This window comes from Callospermophilus lateralis, chromosome 1, assembly GCF_048772815.1.
Source record: "Callospermophilus lateralis isolate mCalLat2 chromosome 1, mCalLat2.hap1, whole genome shotgun sequence".
NCBI lineage: Eukaryota > Metazoa > Chordata > Mammalia > Rodentia > Sciuridae > Callospermophilus > Callospermophilus lateralis.
This window is the reverse complement of record NC_135305.1, coordinates 222,576,856-222,598,615: the sequence shown is the minus strand read 5'-3', so window position 1 is coordinate 222,598,615 and position 21,760 is coordinate 222,576,856. Positions and strand designations below refer to the sequence as shown.

General features: G+C 62.3%; 1 protein-coding gene across 1 annotated transcript; it reads left to right on the top strand.

Annotated features, from left to right (window-relative positions):
- The first annotated feature begins 977 nt into the window (after positions 1-977).
- Pias4 (protein inhibitor of activated STAT 4) lies at positions 978-21,275 on the top strand. Its single transcript, XM_077109654.1, has 11 exons — positions 978-1,087; positions 4,886-5,312; positions 13,359-13,443; positions 14,538-14,579; positions 14,777-14,867; positions 14,954-15,082; positions 15,159-15,264; positions 17,333-17,406; positions 17,575-17,735; positions 19,719-19,849; positions 19,976-21,275. Exons 1-11 carry the CDS (start codon positions 1,061-1,063, stop codon positions 20,236-20,238), a joined length of 1,536 nt encoding a protein of 511 aa, XP_076965769.1. The 5' UTR covers positions 978-1,060; the 3' UTR covers positions 20,239-21,275.
- Positions 21,276-21,760: the final 485 nt, after the last annotated feature.

Here is a 21,760-nt window from a genome sequence, read left to right as displayed (position 1 = left end):
GTTGTGCAACTTCTGGCGAATCTTAGAAGTGTTTCACCCTCACGCAGTCAACTCCAGAACCCGCCGGCATCGGAACCGCGGGGCACCCGATGGGGGGCTCCTTGCTGCGTCACGTGGCTAGACAGAGCCAACTGCTAGTTCGCTTCCCTTTGGGGGGTTCCAAGGGCTTGAACCCACTTTACCCTGAGCCACACCCCAGCCCTTTTCATTTTGAGGCGGGGTCGGGTTAAGCTGCCAGGTGGCCTGGAGTCTAGGGTTCTCCCGCCTCACCCTCCCAAGGACCGGGTGACAGGCAAGCGCCAACTTCCTGCTTTTGACACAACAAAGTTGGTGCTGCGCCTCTGTGGGCTCCGGGGAGCACGGAGAGTTCGGGGCGGGGAAGGTCCGGGTTAGCGCGACCCCCAGGCTGAAGGCGGGTGTGGGCGGAGGGACAGTCGCCGCACCGGAGTGGCGACGAGCCCGGGAGTCGGGGGAGGTCCCGCCTTTCCAAGCCCGGGGCCAGCCGGGGTGCGGAACCGCGCCCCACGTGCACTCAGGACCCGGATGTGTGCCGCGTGCGACCCGCGGGGCTCGCACCGCGCTGCGCGACTCCCCACTGCACGCACCGCGACCCTGCGGTTGAGCAACCGTCCCCTCCTCCAACGGCGCCGCCCGCAGACCTGGCGTGCACCTGGCGGCCGCCGCGCGCAGGGAATCCTGATACCTGGCGGTATTGTTGTCGCCACCACCGCCCACTCGCTCTTTCCCTTCTTTGACGCGACCCCGCCCCCACCTGCGTGGGGCTCGTGCTCCTTTAAGAAGCCAGACACCGCCAGGAGTGGGCGTGGTCGCCGCGAGCGAAGCGAGGGGAGGGGGGGGAGGTTCGACGTTGGGCGGGTCTGATTGGCTCCAGGCTCGGGCGGTGGCCGCGCGCGCGTGCGCACTACATTGCGGCGCGCGTCCTGGGGAGGAGCGCGCGCCGGTGCTAATTGGCCAGGGAGGCGGCCCCGCCCGCGAGTGGCGGGCGGTCACGTGACGCGACGGCTGGGGGCTCCCGGCGCGGGGGACGCTGGTGGCCAAGATGGCGGCAGAGCTGGTGGAGGCCAAAGTGAGTGAGTGGCGGAGGCGCTGGCCGGGCTGTGCGGGCGGCGGGGCGGGGGCTGGGCGGCGGGCCGAGGTCCGCGCCTTCCGCTCGGGGCCGCGCGGCGCGGCCCGCCCAAGGCTGCCCTTCCGGGCCCTGTCGGCCCAGGGCGCAGAGTGCGGGCGGGGGGCGGGGAGGCCGGGGGCGGGGCCCCCTGCCCTGGCCGCGGTGTTCCCGCCGGTCGGTCCGCCGCTTGAGGCAGGGTCGGGTCGGCCGACCCCAGTGGCGAGGGTCCCGGCGTCCCTGCGCACCGGGAAGGCCGCGCCTCCCGGCTGCAGACTCAGTCCCCGCGGACAGCGGGGCGGGTGGACACCCCGCGCCCCGAGCAGGGCTCCGGGCTCTTCGGCTGTGGGTAGTTTCTGTCTGCTCGCACCGAGAGCTTGTAAACGGGTCTCATCTCCCCGGCTTGCAGACCAGCCTGGGGTCGGTGACTCCCTGCTCATAGTGTCCCCGGACCTCCGAAGTGGTGTTCTGTCACCCCTGTCAGCACCTGGGTGGCTGAGCCAGGGTCCTAAACCAGCCCACACCGTATATGTCCTCGCGGCGTCTGCGCCGCGAGTTCGGTTTGGAACCTCAGCCTCGGTGTGAGCCCCAGAGCCCCGCCCCCTCCTGACACCTGGGGGACACTGGGCCCACCCTTTGCCCTCCCCATCAAGTGGAGCGCTGACCCCGTTCTTGCTCAGAGGTCTTCCGAAGTCCTCTTCAGCCTTGGATCCTGAGCTCTGCCTTCTGACTGACTCTTGGGAGCGCACCTCTCCTTCGGGGAGCGCACATTTCCGCACTCCAGAACCAGGTCCTGTCCTAGAGGTAATCTTCAGACTCCCCTCTCCAGTAAGTCCGCTTGTTAGATCAGACTCCCTCTTTCTTGCACAGGCCCAGAGCCCGTAAGTCCTTGCTCTGACTTCCGTTTTTTGCTTGTTCTCTTATATTGATCTTTGGAGGGTCTCCAACTGGTTCCAGGATAGATCTCTTTAGGCTCTCACTCTGTGCCCCATTCTCTGGTCTAGGTTCAGTGTTCTGTAACTGCTTTTTCTTTCTCCGAGCCTGGGACCTCATTTAACTCTCTTGAGACTGAGCTTAGAGCATCTGCATCCCTGGGACCCAGGTGGGGGGCCAGCATCCTTGTGTCTGATCCTTCTTGCTTCAGAATTGTCCCACCACCACTGCTCCTTGGGAGCTGGGGATACCAGTCTTTGGTCTTTCCTCCCTCTGGTCAGTGCACCTGTCAGTGCATTTTCCTCCTCACTCCTCCCTTTCCTTGCTTCCATCCTTCTCTGCCCACTGGGAGCCAAAAGGCAACCCTCAGGCTCTGTGATAATAGGGTACACACCCCCCCAGACCCACACCATATACACTTCCTCTCTGGGGTTTTGGGAAGAGATCTGCCCTGAAGATGAGGAGATCTGAACTCTGGACCCCACTGCACTTTGGCGGAGGGGCTGGGGCTGCATTCTTACATCCTCCAGCGCTTTGAAATACAATATGATGAACTCTGCTTGATCCTCTGGTGGCTGGGCCCCCCCCATTCCAATTAAGCCAAGGTGACCCTTCTTTTAAGTTCTCTAAGCCCTGAGCCTCTGTTCAGGGGAGCTTGGGGCTGCTGCATAACTTCCCAGGCCCGAGGCACCTCTGTCTCTTGGGGTCTCTTGCTACTATCTCAAATACCTTAAATGTCATTGAAAAGCATCCTTTTTTCAGGAGCTTTCTCTAGCTCCTCGTGTGAATGGCTGGAGACTTTGGTGTTCGGTGCGCATAAGGGCTGCTCCAAGGGGAGGATGTGGGGACTTATTGGTAAATAAGTCTGAGCCTTCACTGGAGGCCCAAAAGAAGGCTTGAGGGTGATGTCTGCAGTGTTGGTACACGTGTGCGTTTTCATGGAGGGGGCCTTACCCCCCACCCACCCAAGGCTCAGAGGAGCCCATGCTGCAGAGGCCAGGTGCCGCTGCTTTGTCTTGGCTGATGTGTCCCCATGGGGTTCCTAAACAAGTCCAGAGTTGGAACTGTGCCGGCTCTCGGGGCTGGCACTGTTTATAAACACAGTTCTGACAGGCAGGCGGATCCGGATGAAGCTGGGCAGGAAGTGATCTTGGAGTGCTCGGGCTTCTTCCTGAATATTTGTCTTCCCTGGCTCCCTCTGCAGCCCCCTCCTCAGTGTCAAGGGCAGGTTTCTTGGTGGCAGCAGCTGCGGAGAAATTCGAGTCGAGAGCATATGGCAGGAGAGGGGTGTGCTGGATGCTCACTGGGCTTGGGATGTCCAGCTTGATTGGAGAAGCTGGACCTTGGTGGACAGGGGCTCCAGTGGATAATGTCAGCAGGGCTGTGGGCTTTTGGCTGATCACCAGGGTCAGCACTCACCTGTCAGCACCACCCCTCCTTTCTAAGGGCTTGGGTCTCTTCCAGGAGAAACATTTTGTCTGCGAGTCTTTTTCTTACTGCACCCTAACCCTAACCCTAACCCTCCTGCCTCACTCTTCAGTGCCAAAGACTGGCCACAGAGGCCTGTGACACCCAGGCCACTCTGTGAACACCTGGTGGGGCTCTAGAAGTTCCTCCTTCTGCTGTTCAGGCAGGTGTCTGTGGCTGTGGGCTCCTGTGGGCAGGAGGCCCTGTGTGGCAGCCTCCCAACCAGTCTTGTTGCTCATGCTGTTTCCCTTCCCCTGGAGGTTTTCATTCCACTACATTTTATCTATCCCAGGCTGGTTTAAGGACTCAGCAGGTGATCCCTGGCCCATCCCTTCAGGACACTTGGCTTGCATCCCTCTCAGGGAGTCCTCACCACCTTTGGTGGCTGGGTCTTGAGAAAGAGTACCCCAAGAGCCAGCAGGTCAAACTCTGGGACCTGTAGAGCTCTGTTTGATTTAGCCAGAGAGACTGGACAGGAAGTCAGTGCCAGATCCTGCCAATCCCCCTTCCTGACCGTGGCACCGGGCATGAGACTGTGTGGCTACTGGGCCCCTCAGCAGCCTTCAGCTAGGGCCCATGACTGTGGACATGTATGGCTGTCATGACTGGGAACTCCTGACCTGGAGAGGTGGAGACCAGGATGCTGCTTAGCACCCTGCTGGGCCCAGAGTGCCCCACCATGGGACAACTTGGCCTAGTGCCCACAACACCCAGAGGAGTCCCTGCCTCATCAGTACCCAGCTGTGTCAGTGCCCAGTGGGGAGGAGGCATCAGAGAGGAGCCATGCCCAGCCTCAGTGAGGCCTTGATCCCCATGCCACCCCTGAGGGCACTCCTGCTCACCTGGCAGAGCTGTTCTAAGGCTCGGAGTGAAGCGTGAGGGGTGTGCGGCTGTCCTAGGTGACAGCAGTAAGTACTGTGGCTGCGTCTTCCACACCAGGGCAGCGTGTTTGTGGCTGAGACGGGGTGAGCACTCGCCCCGCCGGGTGCTTTATGTGGGTTGCCTCGCAGATTGTCGTCTTCGCCCGTGAAGAAGAGCGTGGAGACTCAGAGGAGAGCTTGGCAGTGTTGCTGGCCAGGAACTGGCAGGCGCTGGGTCCCAGTCCCCGTCTGGGGTGCTTTCAGACTTGAAGAGGGAGCCTGAACTAGATTGTGGGGGTGGGGAGCCGGCGCTCTGCCACAGTGGTCCGCCTAGGAGTTTGGGGGGGCGGTGGGGGCAGGGTGAGCTGGCAGCCCACAGAAGCTGCCAGTCCTGGGGGGGTGTGACTTTGCAGCAGTCCTGGTTTCCAGCCCCCGCCGCATGACGCCCCTGATGTCGCCAGTTCTGGCCTCTGAGAGCATGTGTGTGGTTGCTCTTCTTCAGAACATGGTGATGAGTTTCCGAGTCTCCGACCTCCAGATGCTGCTGGGATTCGTGGGCCGCAGCAAGAGCGGGCTGAAGCACGAGCTCGTCACCAGGGCCCTGCAGCTGGTGCAGTTCGACTGCAGCCCCGAGCTGTTCAAGAAGATCAAAGAGCTGTACGAGACTCGCTACGCCAAGAAGAGCGCAGAGCCGGGCCCGCAGCCCCACCGGCCTCTGGACCCGCTGACCATGCACTCGGCCTACGACCGGGCCAGCACAGTGCCCAGGACTCCCCTGTCGGGCCCCAACATTGACTACCCTGTTCTCTATGGGAAGTACTTAAATGGACTCGGACGTTTGCCCACCAAGACCCTCAAACCAGAAGTCCGCCTGGTGAAGCTGCCCTTCTTTAACATGCTGGACGAGCTGCTGAAGCCCACCGAGCTAGGTGAGTGGCGCCCCCCGACTCAGCACCCTCCAGCCACACAGCCCGTCTCACACGTGGTGACCGTGGCGTGGCAAGTGGGGAGGGACCTGGGTCTTTCCTTCCCAGGCAGCGAGGGGACTGCCTCTGACTGCTGTTGTCATGTAACGGATTGCCCTCAAGCCTAGCACTTACATGACAGATGTCAATCAGCTGTCAGTCCCTGGAAGCATAACCTGAGCCTGCTGTCAGGAGCTCCCGGTGCCAGGGCTGCCTCATCTGAAGGCTTGGCCAGGCCTGAGGGAGCCGCTTCCTCAAGTGGCCTCCCATAGGCCTGGGTCCCTTGCCATGGTGCCCTGTGGCCCCTGAGTGGGCTGCCTGGGTGTCCTCCGAGCACAGTGGCTTGCTTGTCCTAGAGCTTGTGTTCTCAGGGAGAGAGGAGAAATGGAGGGAGATCCAGGACACTCACGTGTAAAGGCCAGGCTGAGCTAGAAACCACGGCTGCGCGTCTCTGTGTGTGTGTGTGTGCGCGTGTGTGTGTCAGACAGACAGACAGATACTGGGTCTTGTGCTGTTGCCCAGACTGGCCTTGAACTTGTGAGCTCAAGTGATCCTGCTGCCTCAGCTTCCCAGGTAGCTGGGCCTGCAGGCGCGCGTCTGCACGCCTGACTGCCTACTCTGCTTGATAACTGATCTCGACCGGCCACACCTTCACTCCGGCCGTGTTGCTCACATGGATGCTTCTGGTACAGTGTGGCAGGGTGCCACGCCAGGCCGTGGCTGGCTTCATGTGCCGAGTCCTTGTGGAAAAGGGGCTGAAGAGCTGTGTCTGACCTGCTCCCTTCCTCCAAAGGCTCTTGTCTCAGGCACCAGCCTCAGGACTAGCCTTTGACAGCCCCTTGGGCCAAGGTGAGGCCAGGCTTCCACATACTTCTCTGAGGCTGGACAGTCAGGTGGAGGAGACCAGCAGGGCTCCAAGGTCCTCTTGTTTATTCACTGTCCCCATCATTGACATCAGGATCTCACTGTACCTGGCTATAGACAGGCCCGTGACCTTGCTGCCTCATTTGAAGGCTTGGCCAGGGCTGGTCACGATGGTGTAGGCACGCCCTACACCATCCTGGGAGCCTCATACACACAGGCCATACATGGGTGTTGACCCTGGGCTCAGCCAGTCGCTGGCCTGGACTCAGGACTGAGGAGACCTGGACAGCCCCAGGCTCATGGGTGGGCAGAGCATCCAGCCTCCCAGGCCCCCCAATGGGAAGGGGAGTATAAGGGGCCTTTGCTGGACCTCTGCCCAGGCTCTCAGACTTTACCAGGCTCCTGAGCATCTCCATCTCCCGTCCAGTTTGTTAGTTCCTATAAGTAATGGAGAACCTGACGGGAGGGGTCCCAGTGCAGTGCCAGACATAGGGCATGCAGCAAGGGCATGCAGCTGGCAAGAATGCAGGCATTCTCTCTAGCACCCCACTTAGGGTTTCAGGGTCCCTATCCTGTGGCCTGCTCTAAGGGCCCTACTGCTGCCTCCGCCCTTTCCAGTCAGCCCCTTATGTCCTCACAGAGTCTGTACCTGCCTGTTGCAGGTGGGCAGCAGAGGCCACGCCTCCTGGCTTCCTGGCTGCAGCTCAGAACCCCTGTTCATCCACCCTGCTGACCCAGCATCCTGCCTGGCCACCAGTGAGGACCAGGGGCGCCTATAGGGCATGCACATTTCAGCTCTAGCCAGACCCCTCTCCTGCTCTGGAGCTTGGAGCCAGGAGGGGGTCAGGCCGTATCTCCCTCCCACTGACCACCCTTGGACCTCCTGTCCTCGTGGGACTGGGTGGGAGGGACTCTTGTCCCTGATGAGTTTTCAGGAAGTGAAGGGAGGAAGGGCAGCCTTGACCTCAGCAGTCCACTGAGGCCGCATGCTCCGGCAGGGTTTCTCGGGAAGTAGGTTGGCCCAGGAGCACCTGTCCAGAGTCAAGGGTGCATTGGGGACCAGTGTCCTCCAAGTTTGTGCTGCTGGCCCCTGGCCAAGCCCACTCTGGGTGCTGGCAGCCATCTCCCTGGGGTTCTGGGAGAGCTGGATGGTTCTGAAGGTCAAAGTGGCGTCTTGAACTCCAGAGGTCTCCAGAATGACTTGAGCAACAGGGAGGCTGGGTCCCCCAGCCTGGGTGCTGAGGGGACGGGCTGGAGGTGACTTTGAACCTGAGGTATCCAGGCTCACCTCCTGCCTGCATGTGGGCTTGCTTCCTGCAGGCTGCCGCCCCACAACGCATTGCTGTGCCCCTGTCCCCCCAGATCTGGTCACCTGATCTCTGGGAGAGCCCACTCCCCTGTCTCCACCAGGAGCATTCTGCTCTTGCTCAGAACAAAGAGGCCGACCCCGCCCTGCCTTCCTCCCCAGAGTCCCCTGTGTGCTCCAGTCTGGGGGAGCCTCTCCCAGCAGAGTGCGCTGCCTCCCGGGGACCCCATGCCCTGTGCACTTAGGTGCCATGGCAGAGTCTGGATCCAAGGCAGTGCTCCCTCAGTTCCAGAACCCAGGGTTCTGTGTCCCGGCCCCCAACCTTCCATGATTTGCCCTCTTCTAGAGGCCCAGCTCTGCCAGCTTCTCTTTCCTCCTTGCCCCGGCCACGACCCACTAACCAAAACAAGACCCACACGCCCAAGTGGACTCCCCCAGTAGAGCTGCGGCTGACTGTGGGCTGCAGGCTGCACCAGGCGATGGGAGCCATAAATCACCTCGAGTGGAATGCTGGGTGGGGGAGGGGTGGGCGCTGGCGCAGACCAGGAGCTGGAAGGGCTGGGAGGCAGATGGGCGGCTCCATGGGGTGTGGGACTGGTGCCTCCAAAGGTCAGGAGACTTGCCCAAGGTCACACAGCCCCGCTCCATCCTCCCGGTCCTGACCTCATTCCCAGCAGATTGGACTTTGCACTGCCTCCTGGGAGGTCAGGTTTGGAACCCTGCCCTCAGCAAGGGGAGTCTGGGCAGGTGAGCCTAGGCAGAAGGCCATTGATGACCTCAGCAGAGAAGGGCCAGGCAGTACCAGGGGCCCAGACCCTCCTCCCAGAGCGTGCCCAAGAGGCGCCCTCATGAGACCAGGGCAGAGGAGGGAAATTCACTGCCACCCGAGCTGCTGGCTCCTGGCGTCCTGCTCCTGGTGTCCTGAGGCAGCACTGCAGCCCACCGCAGGCGGGTGAGTGGCCCCTGGGTTGTCCCCAGGGGGCAGCATCAGTGATGGCTGGGGCTCTGGTCTGGTACTGCTGTGTTGTGTGCAGGTCACACATGTGCCCCTTTTCTGGGCTCTTAAGCCCTGTGGCCAGCACTGCCCTGATGCCAGACACGGTGTTGGTATCTCCTTGCCCCGGTGCCGCCCAGCAGGCACTAGAGGGGACTGGGGTATGGCTGTCCTCGTGGGGAGTGGGCTGGGGGCTGTTGTGGAGGAGCTGGCAGGAAGACTTCCTGGAAGAGGCAGTATTCCAGCCTAGACCTCAGGCCGAGGAATTGGCCAGCCGTAGAGGAGGGGCAGGAGCCGACTCCAGGCAGAGGAACAAGGAGAGCAGGGGCCTGGCCTCTAGAGGGCTCCCTCACAGGACTGAGTGGAGGCCACTGTGGCCCGAGGGTGAGGTGCCCCAGGAGGAGGGACAGTTTCCTGAACCCCCAGGGATGGTGGGCTGGGGAGGAGTGGAGGCTGGCGGGTCTGGGGGCTGGAGACCTTGTGGGGCCCGGTGCACTCTTCTGAGTCTCCTGTCTGGGCTTTTGTTTATTTTTGTTTTTACCTTTTGCTGCTGTTCTGGAGGTTGAATACAAGGGCACTTTCCCCTGAGCTACTTCCCCATTCTTCACGTTTTTATTTTTGGTTTTGAGACAGGACAGGGCCTTGGTGAGTTGCTAAAGCCTTGCTACCCTGCCAGGCTGTCCTCAAGCCCGCATCGTCCTGCCCCCCTCCTGAGTCGCTGGCCTTGTAGTGGGTGCCACCATGCCCGGCTGGTCTCTCTCTCTTTTTTGAGGAGGGGTAACGAAGGCTTGAACTTAGAGGCACTCAACCACTGAGCCACATCCCGTTTTGTATTTTATTTGGAGACAGGGTCTCACCACATTGCTTGTTAGTGCCTTGCCGTTGCTGAGGCTGCCCTTGAACTCTGGATCCTCCTGCCTTAGCCTCCCAAACTGCGGGGATTACAGGCAAGGGTCACCACACCCGGCTGGTCTCATGTAATTTTTTTAGTTGTAGGTGGATGCAATACCTTTATTGTATTTATTTACTTTTATATGGTGCTGGGAATTCTACCCAGTGCCTCACACATGCTAGGCAAGTGCTCTACTACTGAGCCACAGTCCCCGCCCATGGTCTCATTTTTTTTTTTTTTTTTTTTTTTTCTTGAGAGAGAGAATTTTAATATTTATTTTTTAGTTTCCGGCAGACACAACATCTTTGTTTGTGTGTGGTGCTGAGAATCGAACCCGGGCCGCACGCATGCCAGGCGAGCGCGCTACCGCTTGAGCCACATCCCCAGCTCATTTTGCAACATTTTTTCTTCTTTTTTTAATGGTACTGAACTTAACCCAGGGCACATAACCACTGAGCCACATTCCGAGCCCTTTTTATTTTTTGTTTTGAGTCAGGGTCTTACTAAATTGCTGAGGCTGATCTTGAACTTGTGATCCTCTAGCCTCAGCCTCCTGAGTTGCCCGGATTATAGGCCAGTGCCACCATGCTCTGCTTAATGTCTTTTTTTTTTTTTTTAAGTTGTAGATGAACACAATACGTTTACGGATTTAAATATTTGTTTTTATGTGGTGCCAAGAATGGAACCCAGGGCTGGGAGGAGGGCTAGAGCAGGCTGGGGGCACAGGCTGAGGCCACAGGCAGGGCACTGCACAGGCAAAGATGCAGAGCTGAGCAGCATCCAGGGCCACGTGGTGGAGCCGGCTGCCGGTTACCTAGCAGCGCCAGCACCAGGCTGGGTGTGGAAGCCAGGGTTCAGGGCTGGCAGGTTCCTCACACCTTCAGGGTTAGAACCCACAGGCCCTAGTAGGGGTTAGATGCAGCCCCCGCCCTGCCGCTGTCCAGCCTGGTCATAGTGCTGGGCTAGAGCCTCTGGTGCTGCCCACCGACAGACCCTGTCCTGGTTTTGCCTGGGGTGCTGTCTAGGACCTGCTTGGCACCCTGGGTCTCTGGCGAGGGGAGCATCCTGCTGGGCAGAGTCCAGGCCCCGCAAGGGATCGGCCCTGCTGTAATCCAGCCGCCCAAGAGGGCCCTGGTGTGGGCTGCTGCTGCCCAGCTCTCCTTAGCATCTGCCGGGCATTAAACATTCATCAGAGCAGGCTCCAGGCCCTGCGCCTGCCACCAGGCGCCCGCCCGCCCCTGATGGCTGTGGGATCCTGGGTCCCTGGGTCCAGCTGGTCCAGGGTCCCTGCACCTCCCTCCACTCCTGGACCATGAGGGGCGGGCTCTGTGTGACCCTCGGGTTGAGCACCTGCTGGTCGCAGCCCTGTTCGTGCCCTCTGGCTCCTTGGAGTCTGGGGAACCAGTACTTTCTGGTTCCTCAGAGCCCTGCCTTGATTAGGTGCACGTGTGTGGTGCCCCCCCCACCCGCCATGTGCCCACACACACCAGCGTCACCTGTGGACCTCATGCCGATGTGGGCCTACAAGGGAGAGCAGGAGGTCTGTGGGGAGGTGGATCAGTTCCCAGGAGGTCAAGGTTGTGAAGAAAAGCCAGGCATGGCGGTTGCAGGTTTTCAATGAGGGGCTCAGGGAAGCATTTTATTCTGTGGTGATTGTGCAAGGGAAGACAGAGGGCCATGGAGGTAGTTGTGGGAGGAATGTTCCAGAAGAGAGACCGGTAAGCGCAAAGGCCCTGAGGCAGGATGTCTTTAGCTGATGGGGTCCTGAGGAGGAGTCTGGGTGGCTGGGCCCGTGGTCCATGTGGACGGGGGCCTCCTGGAGTGGTTTGGGCCTGAGGAATGATGGGGAGTGGCAGTGGGAACAGGGCAGGGTGGGGGAGTTGAGTGCTGGGAGCTCCCCATCTGCAGCTCTTCAGAGTTCAGGGGTCTGATCAGAGCCAGGGAAGGCAGCCCGAGGGCCCGGCCTCTGGGTGCCTGCAGTGTTTGGGAACAGCCTCCGGGACTGGCCAAGGGAGTGGGTATGTAGCAGGATGGGGAGGAGGGGGCTTGGCCCTGGACGCCAGGCAGTGTGTCCGTGCTTCTGACCAGTGTGGCAGAGGCACACAGTTTTAGAGGAGACACCAGCCTTTCTGGACAGGGCTATGTCACAGCCCAGGTGACAACTCACCTCTGCTGGCTACTCGGAGCAGCATCAGGACGTGGGCCAGCGGTACAGCAGAAGAGGTGTGCAGGGCCGACCCCAGGCCCTGAGCCAGGCACACTGCCTGCCTGGCCTCACCTAGAAGTGGACACCCCTCAGGGAAGGGGCGGATGCTGTGTCTTTGGTGACTGGGCTCACAGGCCTTTCTCACTACTTTAAGCCACCTGCTGGGGACCTGCTCTCCACTCCTGCTTTCCGGGAGCAGCTGCAGGGTGGATCAGGTGGGGGTGGCATTTTGATCTCCTGCCTGGTCTTCAGGGCCTAGCTCAGGTGTCACCTTGTGAGGCCTCCCCTCCTGCCTCCAGAATAATTGCCCCCCAGGCCCCTGGGCAGATCCAGACTTGTCTGCAGGTGGCCTGTGTGCAGCCCCTTCACAGTTAGGTGGCACTCATCCAGAGACCTGCTAGGCCCTCAGCGAGCAATCGGGATTGGCTTGCAGCATCATGGCTGTCACCACAGTCACCTTTGGGCCCTAAACACAGACCCAGTAGTGGTGGGCACCCAAGAAGCTGACCTGTGAGGAGGCGCAGGCCTCCTGGCTCTGGGCCCGAGTTGCTCTTAGGTGGAACGGGTGTCCTGTCCCGTGCCATCGAGCCTCACGATCTGGGTTTCAGAAAGTTCTGGGCAGGGTTGGCAGGCCAGAGCCAGTCCAGAGCAGCCTGAGCGCCCAGGTGCCCAGCTCACTGTGCCTGGGACCCTCGGGCTGGGCCTGCAGCTCTGCCTCCTGCAGAAAGGTCTCCCTGGAGCCGTGTTTGGTTTCTGCCCCGGGCCAGGAGCTTCCCCACTGTGCGTCTGAGGTGGCGCATCTGAGGTGGCGCGGTGCCTGCCGAGCGGGAGGCTGCTGGTCTGTTGCTGATGGTGAGAGCCTTGGTCGACGCCATTGTTTTCATTGCTCAATCTGGCGAAAGTCGAGCTTTTGGCTTTGATCATCTTTCCTGTTTGGTTTTCATTTTTTCCCGAGTATTTTCTTCCTTCCAGTGACTTTGGCTTTGACTTGCCCTTCTTCTTCCAGCTGCTCCTGGAGGAAGCCTGCATCTTTCATCTTCTCTGGGCCAGGACCTGTGGCCTATGCCTGCCATCCAGCTCTTTGGGAGGCTGGGGCTGGAGGATCGCAAGTTCAAGGCCAGCCTGGGAATCTTAGTGAGACTTTGTCTCAAAACATAAAGAGGACTGGGGGTGTGACTCAGTGGCGGAGCCCTAGTTCCGTCCCCAGCCCCACAAAATAAAAACTGAAATCCTCTTCCTCTCCCGGAACTGCTTTGGCTGCGCCTGCAAGTGTTGCTCTGTTGTGTTTCGCACTTGGTTGAAAGGTTCTCTCTGCCCCGCGGCCTTAGCTACAGTGGAGCGTGAAGGACAGCTGTGCCCCCGGCATGGCGCCACCTCTCAGGACCTTCCTGACCTTGGCCCTAGGAGGTTCTAGTGATCTCTAGCGAGGCCCCACATGTGGTCCCACTCTGACCAGCCACTGTGGTCTTTACAGGCCTGTGGTCCCTGAGTTGGGGCCAGTTTCTGAAAGCATGCAGGGAGCCAGGCCAAGGGCCCAGCTGGGTTGTCCTCCCCTCCTCCTGCAAGGGGACAAGATCAAGTTTCCCGCACCAGGGGCCTTGGGCAGTCTTGCTACATTCACAGGACCCCACTGACTCTGGCTTCCCGTTTCCTGTTTCCTGGTCTGGAGAGGGGCTCAGAGACGGGGCTGCATGGGGGGCCTGCATCAGGGTTCGGGCAGACGTGGCCCTGACCCCACTTGTCTTCAGTCCCACAGAACAGCGAGAAGCTGCAGGAGAGCCCGTGCATCTTCGCCCTGACGCCCCGGCAGGTGGAGCTGATCCGGAACTCCAGGTGCCCGCCCATCTGCCTGCAGGGCCGCCGTGGTGCCCGAGAGCCACATCCCTCACGTCCAGGGCCACGTGCTCAGTGTTGGCACGTACCCTTCAGCTCCAACATGGACTCCTTGTCCCCCTTCACAAGGGCGGGGCTGGGTGGTTCTGTGGGTGTTGTCCTGGGCTGCAAGGTGCTAAACTGCACCCCTGGCTTCCATCACTCGGCCAGGAGCTCCCCAGTTGTGACACCACATGTGTCCCCGAATGTCACCTCCTATTCCCTGGAGGCAGGGTCAGCCCAGATGAGGCACCTGAGCTATAACAGGTGGAGTGCAGGGGCCACTGAGAGCTCTCTGAGGCCTTCGCATGTCCAGCTGAGACACAAGCCCTGCTGGGGAGCCCTTGTCAGATGCCGTGTGTGCCGGGTGCTCCTCGCCCTTCACCCAGAGGGGTTCCCATGAGCACCCCATCTGTCTTCCAGAGACCAGCAGACACTCAGGACGGGAGGTCACACTGAGGGTGCAGCTCAGGCAGAGCATGTGTGTGTTCCATATGAGGCACTGGGTTCCATTCCTAGCACCACAAGCAAAGACAGGAGAGGTCACTTGGCCAGCTCCTCTGGGGGCCTGTGCAGAGCTAGGGTCACAACCCACGTCTGAGTCCGTGGAACCCACGTCTGAGTCCCTGCCTCCTTATGGGTCCAAGGTCCTCCAGCCCCTCATCCTCGCTCTTGAAATTGGTCATGGCTTTTGTCTAGTGCAGTGGCCACAAAGGCTGGGTGGCCTGGCAGAGGTTGGGGACCCTCTGAGCCTCGTCTTCCTGGGGTGTGAGCCTCACTGCCACAGCCCCTCCCGCTCAGGCCCCTGCTGCACGCAGCGCCACACAGAGCCTGCCCCGGGCATGCGCCCCTCGCCTGGGACGAGTCATCTTTCCAGCGTGGGCCACGGTGGCTGGTGTCCTCCGGGGAGCCCCTCAGCTGATGATGTTGGCGAGGGTGCCGCTGGCTCCCCGGCAAGACCGCGGTGCAGCTGGCGGGCTCCTGCAGCTGGCGGGCGGCGGGCGTGCTGGCCCCTCCCTCACTGACCTCCTCTCTCCTTGGTCCGCTCGGTGCAGGGAGCTGCAGCCTGGAGTCAAGGCCGTGCAGGTGGTCCTGAGGTACGTCTGCAGCCTGGCTACGGCCACCCGCCCTGGCCACGGCCCTCCCACCCTCACCCGCTGCCATGTCCTCGTCACGCACTGCACCCCAGGCCCTGCACCGCTGGCCCCTTGTCCCACTCTCTGACCCCCGTCATTGTGTAGGGACCAGCAGTTGCTCCCAGTCCCCAGAACAGCTGTCCCTGTTTTTGCTGCAGGATCTGCTACTCAGATGCCAGCTGCCCGCAGGAGGACCAGTACCCGCCCAACATCGCCGTGAAGGTCAACCACAGCTACTGCTCAGTCCCGGTGAGCCGCGGCCCTGGTCAGCGCGGGTGGGGGTGGGGGGACACTTGGGCACTGCCCAAGTGCCCTGAGCAGCCATCCTCTTGCAGGGCTACTACCCTTCCAACAAGCCCGGAGTGGAGCCCAAGAGGCCCTGCCGCCCCATCAACCTCACCCACCTCATGTACCTGTCCTCAGCCACCAACCGCATCACCGTCACCTGGGGGAACTACGGCAAGGTGAGTGGGCCTCCCCTACCCAACCTGGCCTCCCCCTGGCCTGGCCCTGCTGGGCTGACCCCTGCCCTCTCCCCAGAGCTACTCGGTGGCCCTGTACCTGGTGCGGCAGCTGACCTCGGCGGAGCTGCTGCAGAGGTTGAGGACCATCGGGGTCAAGCACCCGGAGCTATGCAAGGCGCTGGGTGAGTGGTGGCGGGGGGCCGGTGGCCACCCTGGTACCAGGGACCCTCCTTCCTGGGCGTGAGGGGTGGGCTTGACAGTCGGTGAGCCCAGGCTTAGCAAGTCAGCTTGGGGGCTGTGGCACCAGGGAGGCCAGGAGGCCTCTGCACGATGCTGCAGGGTGGGGAGCAGGCTGCGGCCCATAGGGGCCGAGGACTTGGGGCCCTGTTCCCAGGGCCTGTGCCCTCAGCGAGCCCTCAGGCTGCCATGGGTGGCTCTGGCCTGGCATTCAGGCAAGGTGGGGTCATAGCTGGCTGAGGGTGTCGTGCAGGGGACAGGGCTGCTGTTTCCTCCTTCCTGAGCTCACGACACGTGCTGTTGTTACGTAATGAAACCTAGAGCACCTGAGAGGCGCTGGGTGACCCGGCGGGCAGGAGCAGTGTGCTTCCTGGGTGCCCACCAGGGGTGCCAAGCACAGGCACTCAGGCTGTGTGGCCTGGAGAAGCTGCTGGTCGTCTCTGGTGGCCATTCTTCACAAGAACAGGCCCAAGCCATCCTGGGGAGGCCTCTCCGTGGGCCTGCCTGGTGGGGCGGGGCTGGGCTGTGCGGTCCTGTCCTTGGAGGGGCAGTTGGGTGGGGCCCAACCACCTGGCCTCTGGATTCTGGTGCCCGCTGGAGAGGCACCACAGGTCCCTGGGCTTGTTCAGCCCCTTCCACTAACCCAGTCTCTTGCAGGTGGGAGGGGAGGGCCTTGCCCAGCCCAGGTGGACCCTGGGCTCCACCCCAGCTCTCCACATCCCGTGGCCTCCAGCCTCGGAAGGGCCTCTGAGCCTCACTATGTGGAAGCCTCCTGCCCCCGCCCCCAGGTGGGAGTCAGCCCACTGCCCCTGCGTGTCACAGAGGAAGCCCTGTGTGCGACCCAGCCCTGTCCCCGTGACCAGAAGGAGACAGACAGAGTCATCGTTGTGGCCCCATGGCCCCAAGGCCTGTGCACTGCTCTGCCACCTCTGCTCCCCTCTCAGGGTCCTGGGGGAACAGTGGGCCTTGACCAGGAGGAGGTAGTGCTGCTGACGGTCGGGCCTGGCCACAAGCCCTGGAGCACTGGGCCCTACTGGGCCCCACTGGCTGGGGGCTGAGGTGGCAGGTATCTGCCCAGGCAGCCACGGGCGTGCGTCTCCACGGTGGCCTCTCTGTCTCCAGGAAGTCCTGTCGGTCTGCTCGCTTTACCCTCTGGCTACACACACCGCCTTCCTGTAGGAGCAGGGAGGTCTCCTGTAGGACAGGCCCCGCGCCCTCTAGCTGTCTGGAGGCCGCCCCAGCACTCAGCAGGAGGGAATTCGCACTGAGGAGGCCCTGTGAGCAGGGGGTGCAGGAGGCCAGGCAGCGAGGACCTGGCCAGGGTGGGAGGATGGTGCCGCGCCATTGGCCAAGGCCTGCCCACCTGGCCCTTGAGTGCCCAGGGCTCTACGGAGATCTGGGGGTCAGGAGGGGCACAGAGAGGCACTTCCCAGGCCTGAGACAGGAGGAGGGGAGAGAAGACGGCTTCCTGGAGGAGGCCATGGGCCACCATGGCCATGAGAAGGCCATCTTCTCCTAGGGCCTGCATGTCCCGTGACCGTCCCACAGACTGTGTGGCACCCTGAGGCCTCTTTCTGCATGTCCCGTGACCGTCCCACAGACTGTGTGGCACCCTGAGACCTCTTTCTGCCACAGAAGTTGGGCTTCACCCTGAGGCTGCTGTGTGTTGGGCACAGATGCCACTTGGCCTTAGGGTGGTAGGGAACCCCTGTCCAGGCCCTGCCATGTCCTTGGGAGGTGCTTTGGTGACAGAATAGCCGTCACAGTGGGTGCTCTGTGGGTGCTGCCAGAATTTCTCCAGAAGAGGTCAGCAGGATCTCCACAGGTGAGGGGACCTTTGTGGGACCCGCTGGCTGGGCACAGACTGGGCCTTGGGGTCCTTCAGACACTCTTCCCAGGCCAGCCTGGGTCCCCACCAGGGAAGCGTTTTCTAGGAGTGAGCGCGTCCTGTGGGCTGTGACCCAGGCTGCCCGTCCCTCCCCTCTGACACTGTCCTCTGTCCCCTCCACGTAGTCAAGGAGAAGCTGCGCCTGGATCCCGACAGCGAGATCGCCACCACCGGTGTGCGGGTCTCCCTCATCTGCCCGGTAAGTGGCTGGCAGGTCCCCGCACTGCTCCCTCCCAGAGCCGCAGGCCCAGGCATCCTCCATCCCTCCAAGTGGCGCTGGTGCAGCTGGTGTGGGAGCGAAGGCGGGCAGGGCCTGGCTGGGGTCCCCTTGGTGTCCCGCCGGCCTGCTCACCCGCCCCTCCCGCAGCTGGTGAAGATGCGGCTCTCGGTGCCCTGCCGGGCGGAGACCTGCGCACACCTGCAGTGCTTCGACGCCGTCTTCTACCTGCAGATGAATGAGAAGAAGCCCACCTGGCTGTGTCCAGTGTGTGACAAGCCAGCTCCCTACGACCAGCTCATCATCGACGGGTAAGTCCTGGAGCCCAGGGGCAGCCAGGTGCCATGCTGGGCAGCCCCTCGTCTCCTTGGGCCCTGCTGTGGGAAGCGTGAAGCCAGTGCCATGGGCAGCGGAGGATGGCTTGGCCCCATGCGAGCAGGTGCTGGAGGCTGTGGCGTGGCCTGGGCCTCAGGAGTGGCTCTGGCTCTTCCCCGTGAGGTGGGCACCTGCTGGGCCAGCACTGAGCCTGCGGGAGTTGGAGGCCCTTTGCAGACAGCACCCTGCCCCTGCTCCCTGTGGGGAGGTGAAGGCAGGCCCACAGCTGCTGGGGACTCGCCAGGGACAGGCCTTTCTGCTGGGTGGGAAGCTTGCCCAGGTCTCAAGGTTCCACACACTGAGCTCAGTTGTCCCTGGCACCTGAGGTGGCTCCTGCCAGGCGCTGGCTGCACCCCCTCACCTCCCCCCACCCCACCTCGGTCGCCAGAGACAGTGTGGCCTGCAGCGGTCATGGGGTGGACTCCCTTTTGAAGCACCTGCCCTGCCTCTGACTCTCGGGCTGCTATTGCTCTGCGGTGCTGGGGGAGCCCAGGGCCTCACATGCTTGGCAGGCGTCCACCCCTGAGCCCCACCCAGGATGCCCCTCCACTGAACGGATGAGGACACTGAGCCTCAGGGGGGACTGCCCCCACCGAGACCCTACCACTAACTTGTAGGAGGTTGGCCTGGAGTGACTTGAATCCAGGTCTCACTAGTTCTGAGCCTAAGCCCTTCTTGGAAGGGCCAAGCTGCTACTGGCCTCCAAGTGGAGTGAGGAGGCCCCTGGGACCAGGCACGTGGGCTGGACCTGAATGGCCGCTCTGTTCCCAGCCTGGCAGCTGTGCAACCCGGCACCCGCCTCCCCCAGGCCCAGAGCTGGTGGTTCAGCTCAGAGCAGCAGTGGCCCCCGGCTGCAGAGGCCAGCGGGCTGGGCAGGTGCTATGCTTCCCCGAGGGCCTGGTCCCGGCCACCTCAGCCCTGGTGTCGCAGGGCAGCCGGGAGGTTCCTGGAGGGGTTCACATAGTGTCTCCTGTGGCTTTGCCCATCTGCCCTGGACCTGCCCTCAGAAGCCCTCTGCTGACAGCTGCTGCTGCGGGAGAGCAGGAGAGGCCTTGGGGACCTGGGTGAGGGTGGCAGTGGGGGCCAGCCAGGATGGAAGTGGCCCACTGGCCTTTGCAAGGGTGGCCCTGAGTGGGACAAGGCTTCTCCCTTGTGGTTGGGGGCACGGTGGCCAGCGTGCCCTGTGCGGACTTACCCGTGACACGGTGCCCCCTCTGACATGCCTCGTGGCCAGTAGGTGCTGGGGGCAGAACTGGAACCAGAGCCAGCTGCCCAGTCTTGTGACCTCAGGCTCTTGTCCTTGCCACGGCCTCTGTTTCCCTTCTGTGGACGGCGGGACGTTCCCCATGCAGAGGGACCCCGTGTGCAGTACATGCTCTATGGGAACTGCAGTGTGGGAGTGAGGTGGCCCCGTTGTCCCCAGAGCTTCTAAGGGCCTGGAGCCATGTGCACCCTCCCGAGCCTCAGTGTCCTGTCTGCCTGGAGAGCGGGTTCCTACGCTGGCCTCCGCTCTGCTCGTCCTCGTGTGGTCACCTCTCGGCCGTTTCCCCGTCTGTGAAGTGGGGTGTCATGCAGTAGAGGTGGGGGTTGAAGGGCCAGCGGCGACTGCCTGGTGGTGCCCAGCCCCAGAATAGTGCTCTGATATGAGGCCGCAGGCCCCCTGGCCACCCTTCAGGGTGACTGGGGACGGACCTCCTGTGTGCACTCGTGGCTGCCAGGCCAGCTGCCTGCCGGCCTCCTGGGGCCACACATCCAGGTGTGCAGAAGGCCCTCCAGTCCTCCACCCTGGAGCCCTTGGGTTCGGTTGGTACAGTCTCGAAACCAGCTCTGCAGAGATGGGTGGGGAGTTGGTAAGCCCCGTAGAGGGCAGGGGGCCGGGGGTGAGGCCTAGCCCGGCATCAGCCCACCCCCTCGCCCAGGCTCCTCTCCAAGATCCTGAGCGAGTGTGAGGACGCCGATGAGATCGAGTACCTGGTGGACGGCTCCTGGTGCCCGATCCGCACCGAGAAGGAGCGGAGCTGCAGCCCCCAGGGCCCCATCCTGGTGCTCGGTGAGTCCCGCGCCCTGCGCCCGTCCTGCGTGGCTATGGGTGTGGCTGGCCCTGTGCGTGATGGCCGTGGGTCCCCTGCTGTGCCTGTCGCAGCCTCCTGAGTGCCCACGTCCCCGTTGCCCACAGGAACCTCAGATGCCAGCGGGCTCCTGCCCACCCCCAGTGTCAACGGCGGCACAGGTGGCACCCTGGGCAGCGCGAGCAGCGGGGCAGCCTCAGTGGGCAGCGTGGAGAATGGCAAGCCCGGGACCGACGTGGTGGACCTCACACTGGACAGCTCGTCGTCCTCGGAGGAGGAGGACGAAGAGGAGGATGAGGACGAGGACGAGGAGGGACCCCGGCCCAAGCGCCGCTGCCCCTTCCAGAAGGGCCTGGTTCCGGCCTGCTGACCGCCGGCCACATGACCTGAAATTTCCCTGGTGCTGACCATGCGGAGGGCGGGCGGCCGGGCGCAGAGGAGCAGCGATTCCTTCTCTTTTCATTGTCCGTTTGTCCTCTCCGCCCTCCCTGGCTCCTGGCACCTGCACCTCTGGACTCTCCTCTCGGGGATTAAAAAAAAGTAAAATGACAAAAAAAAAAAAAAAAAAAAAAAATCAAAAAACGAGAAAAAGAAAAACGAAACCGACAAAAAGACGGACTATTCCACAAGGCCGCCCCGCACAGGCCAGGCCCCAGGAGGGCAGGGGCTGCGTGGGAGGGACCCAGGAGCCTGGCAGCGACCATTCCAGTTGGGGCCTGGCCGTGGGGGTGGCGGCCCGGCGACCACCACAACTGAGCGACATGCGTCTGTCCCCTTGCTTTGCTCTCCGCGATGCGTCCTCCCTGGAGACCCTCGCCGCGCCCACAGCGCTGGGCTCCGAAGCCATGGGCGGGGCGGGCGGTCGCCGCAGGTGGGTTGTTTTTGAAAGTGCAATAACTTGGTATCTTGAAGACCCGGCGGTGGCGGTGGCCAGCGCCCCCCGGGAGGCGGCCCCGGTGCGGCACCGTGTGGCGTGGGGGGGTCAGTTTCTAGCCAGCTACCTCGGTAACTCCAATTCAGGTTAACTTCCCTACGGAACAGCACAGATGTCCACCGCCAGCCCCGCCGCGCCCGGGCAGGGAGGGCGTGGCGTCCGAGGGCGGCAGGTCTCTTGATTTGGGTTGGTTCCCCTCCCGCCAGGCTCCTGGGCTCCCACCGGCCCGGGGCTCCCACGCCCACCCTGGAGCCGGCGCCCCCACGCGGCAGAGGGCCCCCCTGCGCTGCGGGCCCTTCCCGCTGCCCTGGTCAGGAGGCAGGGTGGGGCCGCGGCGGGCGTCAGGACTGCTGTATGAACTCCCGCCGGCGGCCGCCCACGCTGCCCACAGCCGAGGCCGCTGTTTTCTAATATTTGTATTCTAATTTAATTGTTTTTTAAAAATGCAAATAAAACGGTCAAGGTGAAGCCACCAGGTCTGTGCCCTTTCTGTGTGTTGGGGGCCTGGGGACACCCAGGGGCCTCTCCCCTCCCCAGGTGCCTGTCCCCTGGGCCAGGAGGCTGGATGAGGGGTACCTGCCCAGGCTTCCCAGGGTGGAGAAGGCATCGCGCCCGCCAGGCGCTGTGGTCACCAGGGCAGAGCTGGGAAGGGCTCGCGAGGGTGAGGACCGTACCCACAGCAGCCACCATGGGAGGGGGGCAGTGGCCCCTGAAGAGGACAGGCCAAAGGTCTGAGCATGTCCCACGGACGTGCACACGCATGTTCACAGCCAGCAAACGTGGAAGTGAGTTCCACAGGTGGACGCCCAGGCAGTCCATGTGTACACACAGGAGTATCCTCGGCCAGAGCGGGAGCAAGCTGACAGCTGCAGTGTGGACAGACCTGAGGACTCTGCTCGGTTGGAGCCGGATGCACAGGCCACCATGCGTGACCCAATGACAGGACAGAGTCCAAGAT

Coding starts and splice junctions, on each gene's coding strand:
- Pias4 (XM_077109654.1), top strand. CDS start 1,061: ATGGCGGCAGAGCTGGTGGAGGCCAAA. Junction 13,444..14,537: donor GAGCTGATCCGGAACTCCAG/GTGCCCGCCCAT, acceptor CGCTCGGTGCAG/GGAGCTGCAGCCTGGAGTCA. Junction 17,736..19,718: donor GACCAGCTCATCATCGACGG/GTAAGTCCTGGA, acceptor CCCCTCGCCCAG/GCTCCTCTCCAAGATCCTGA.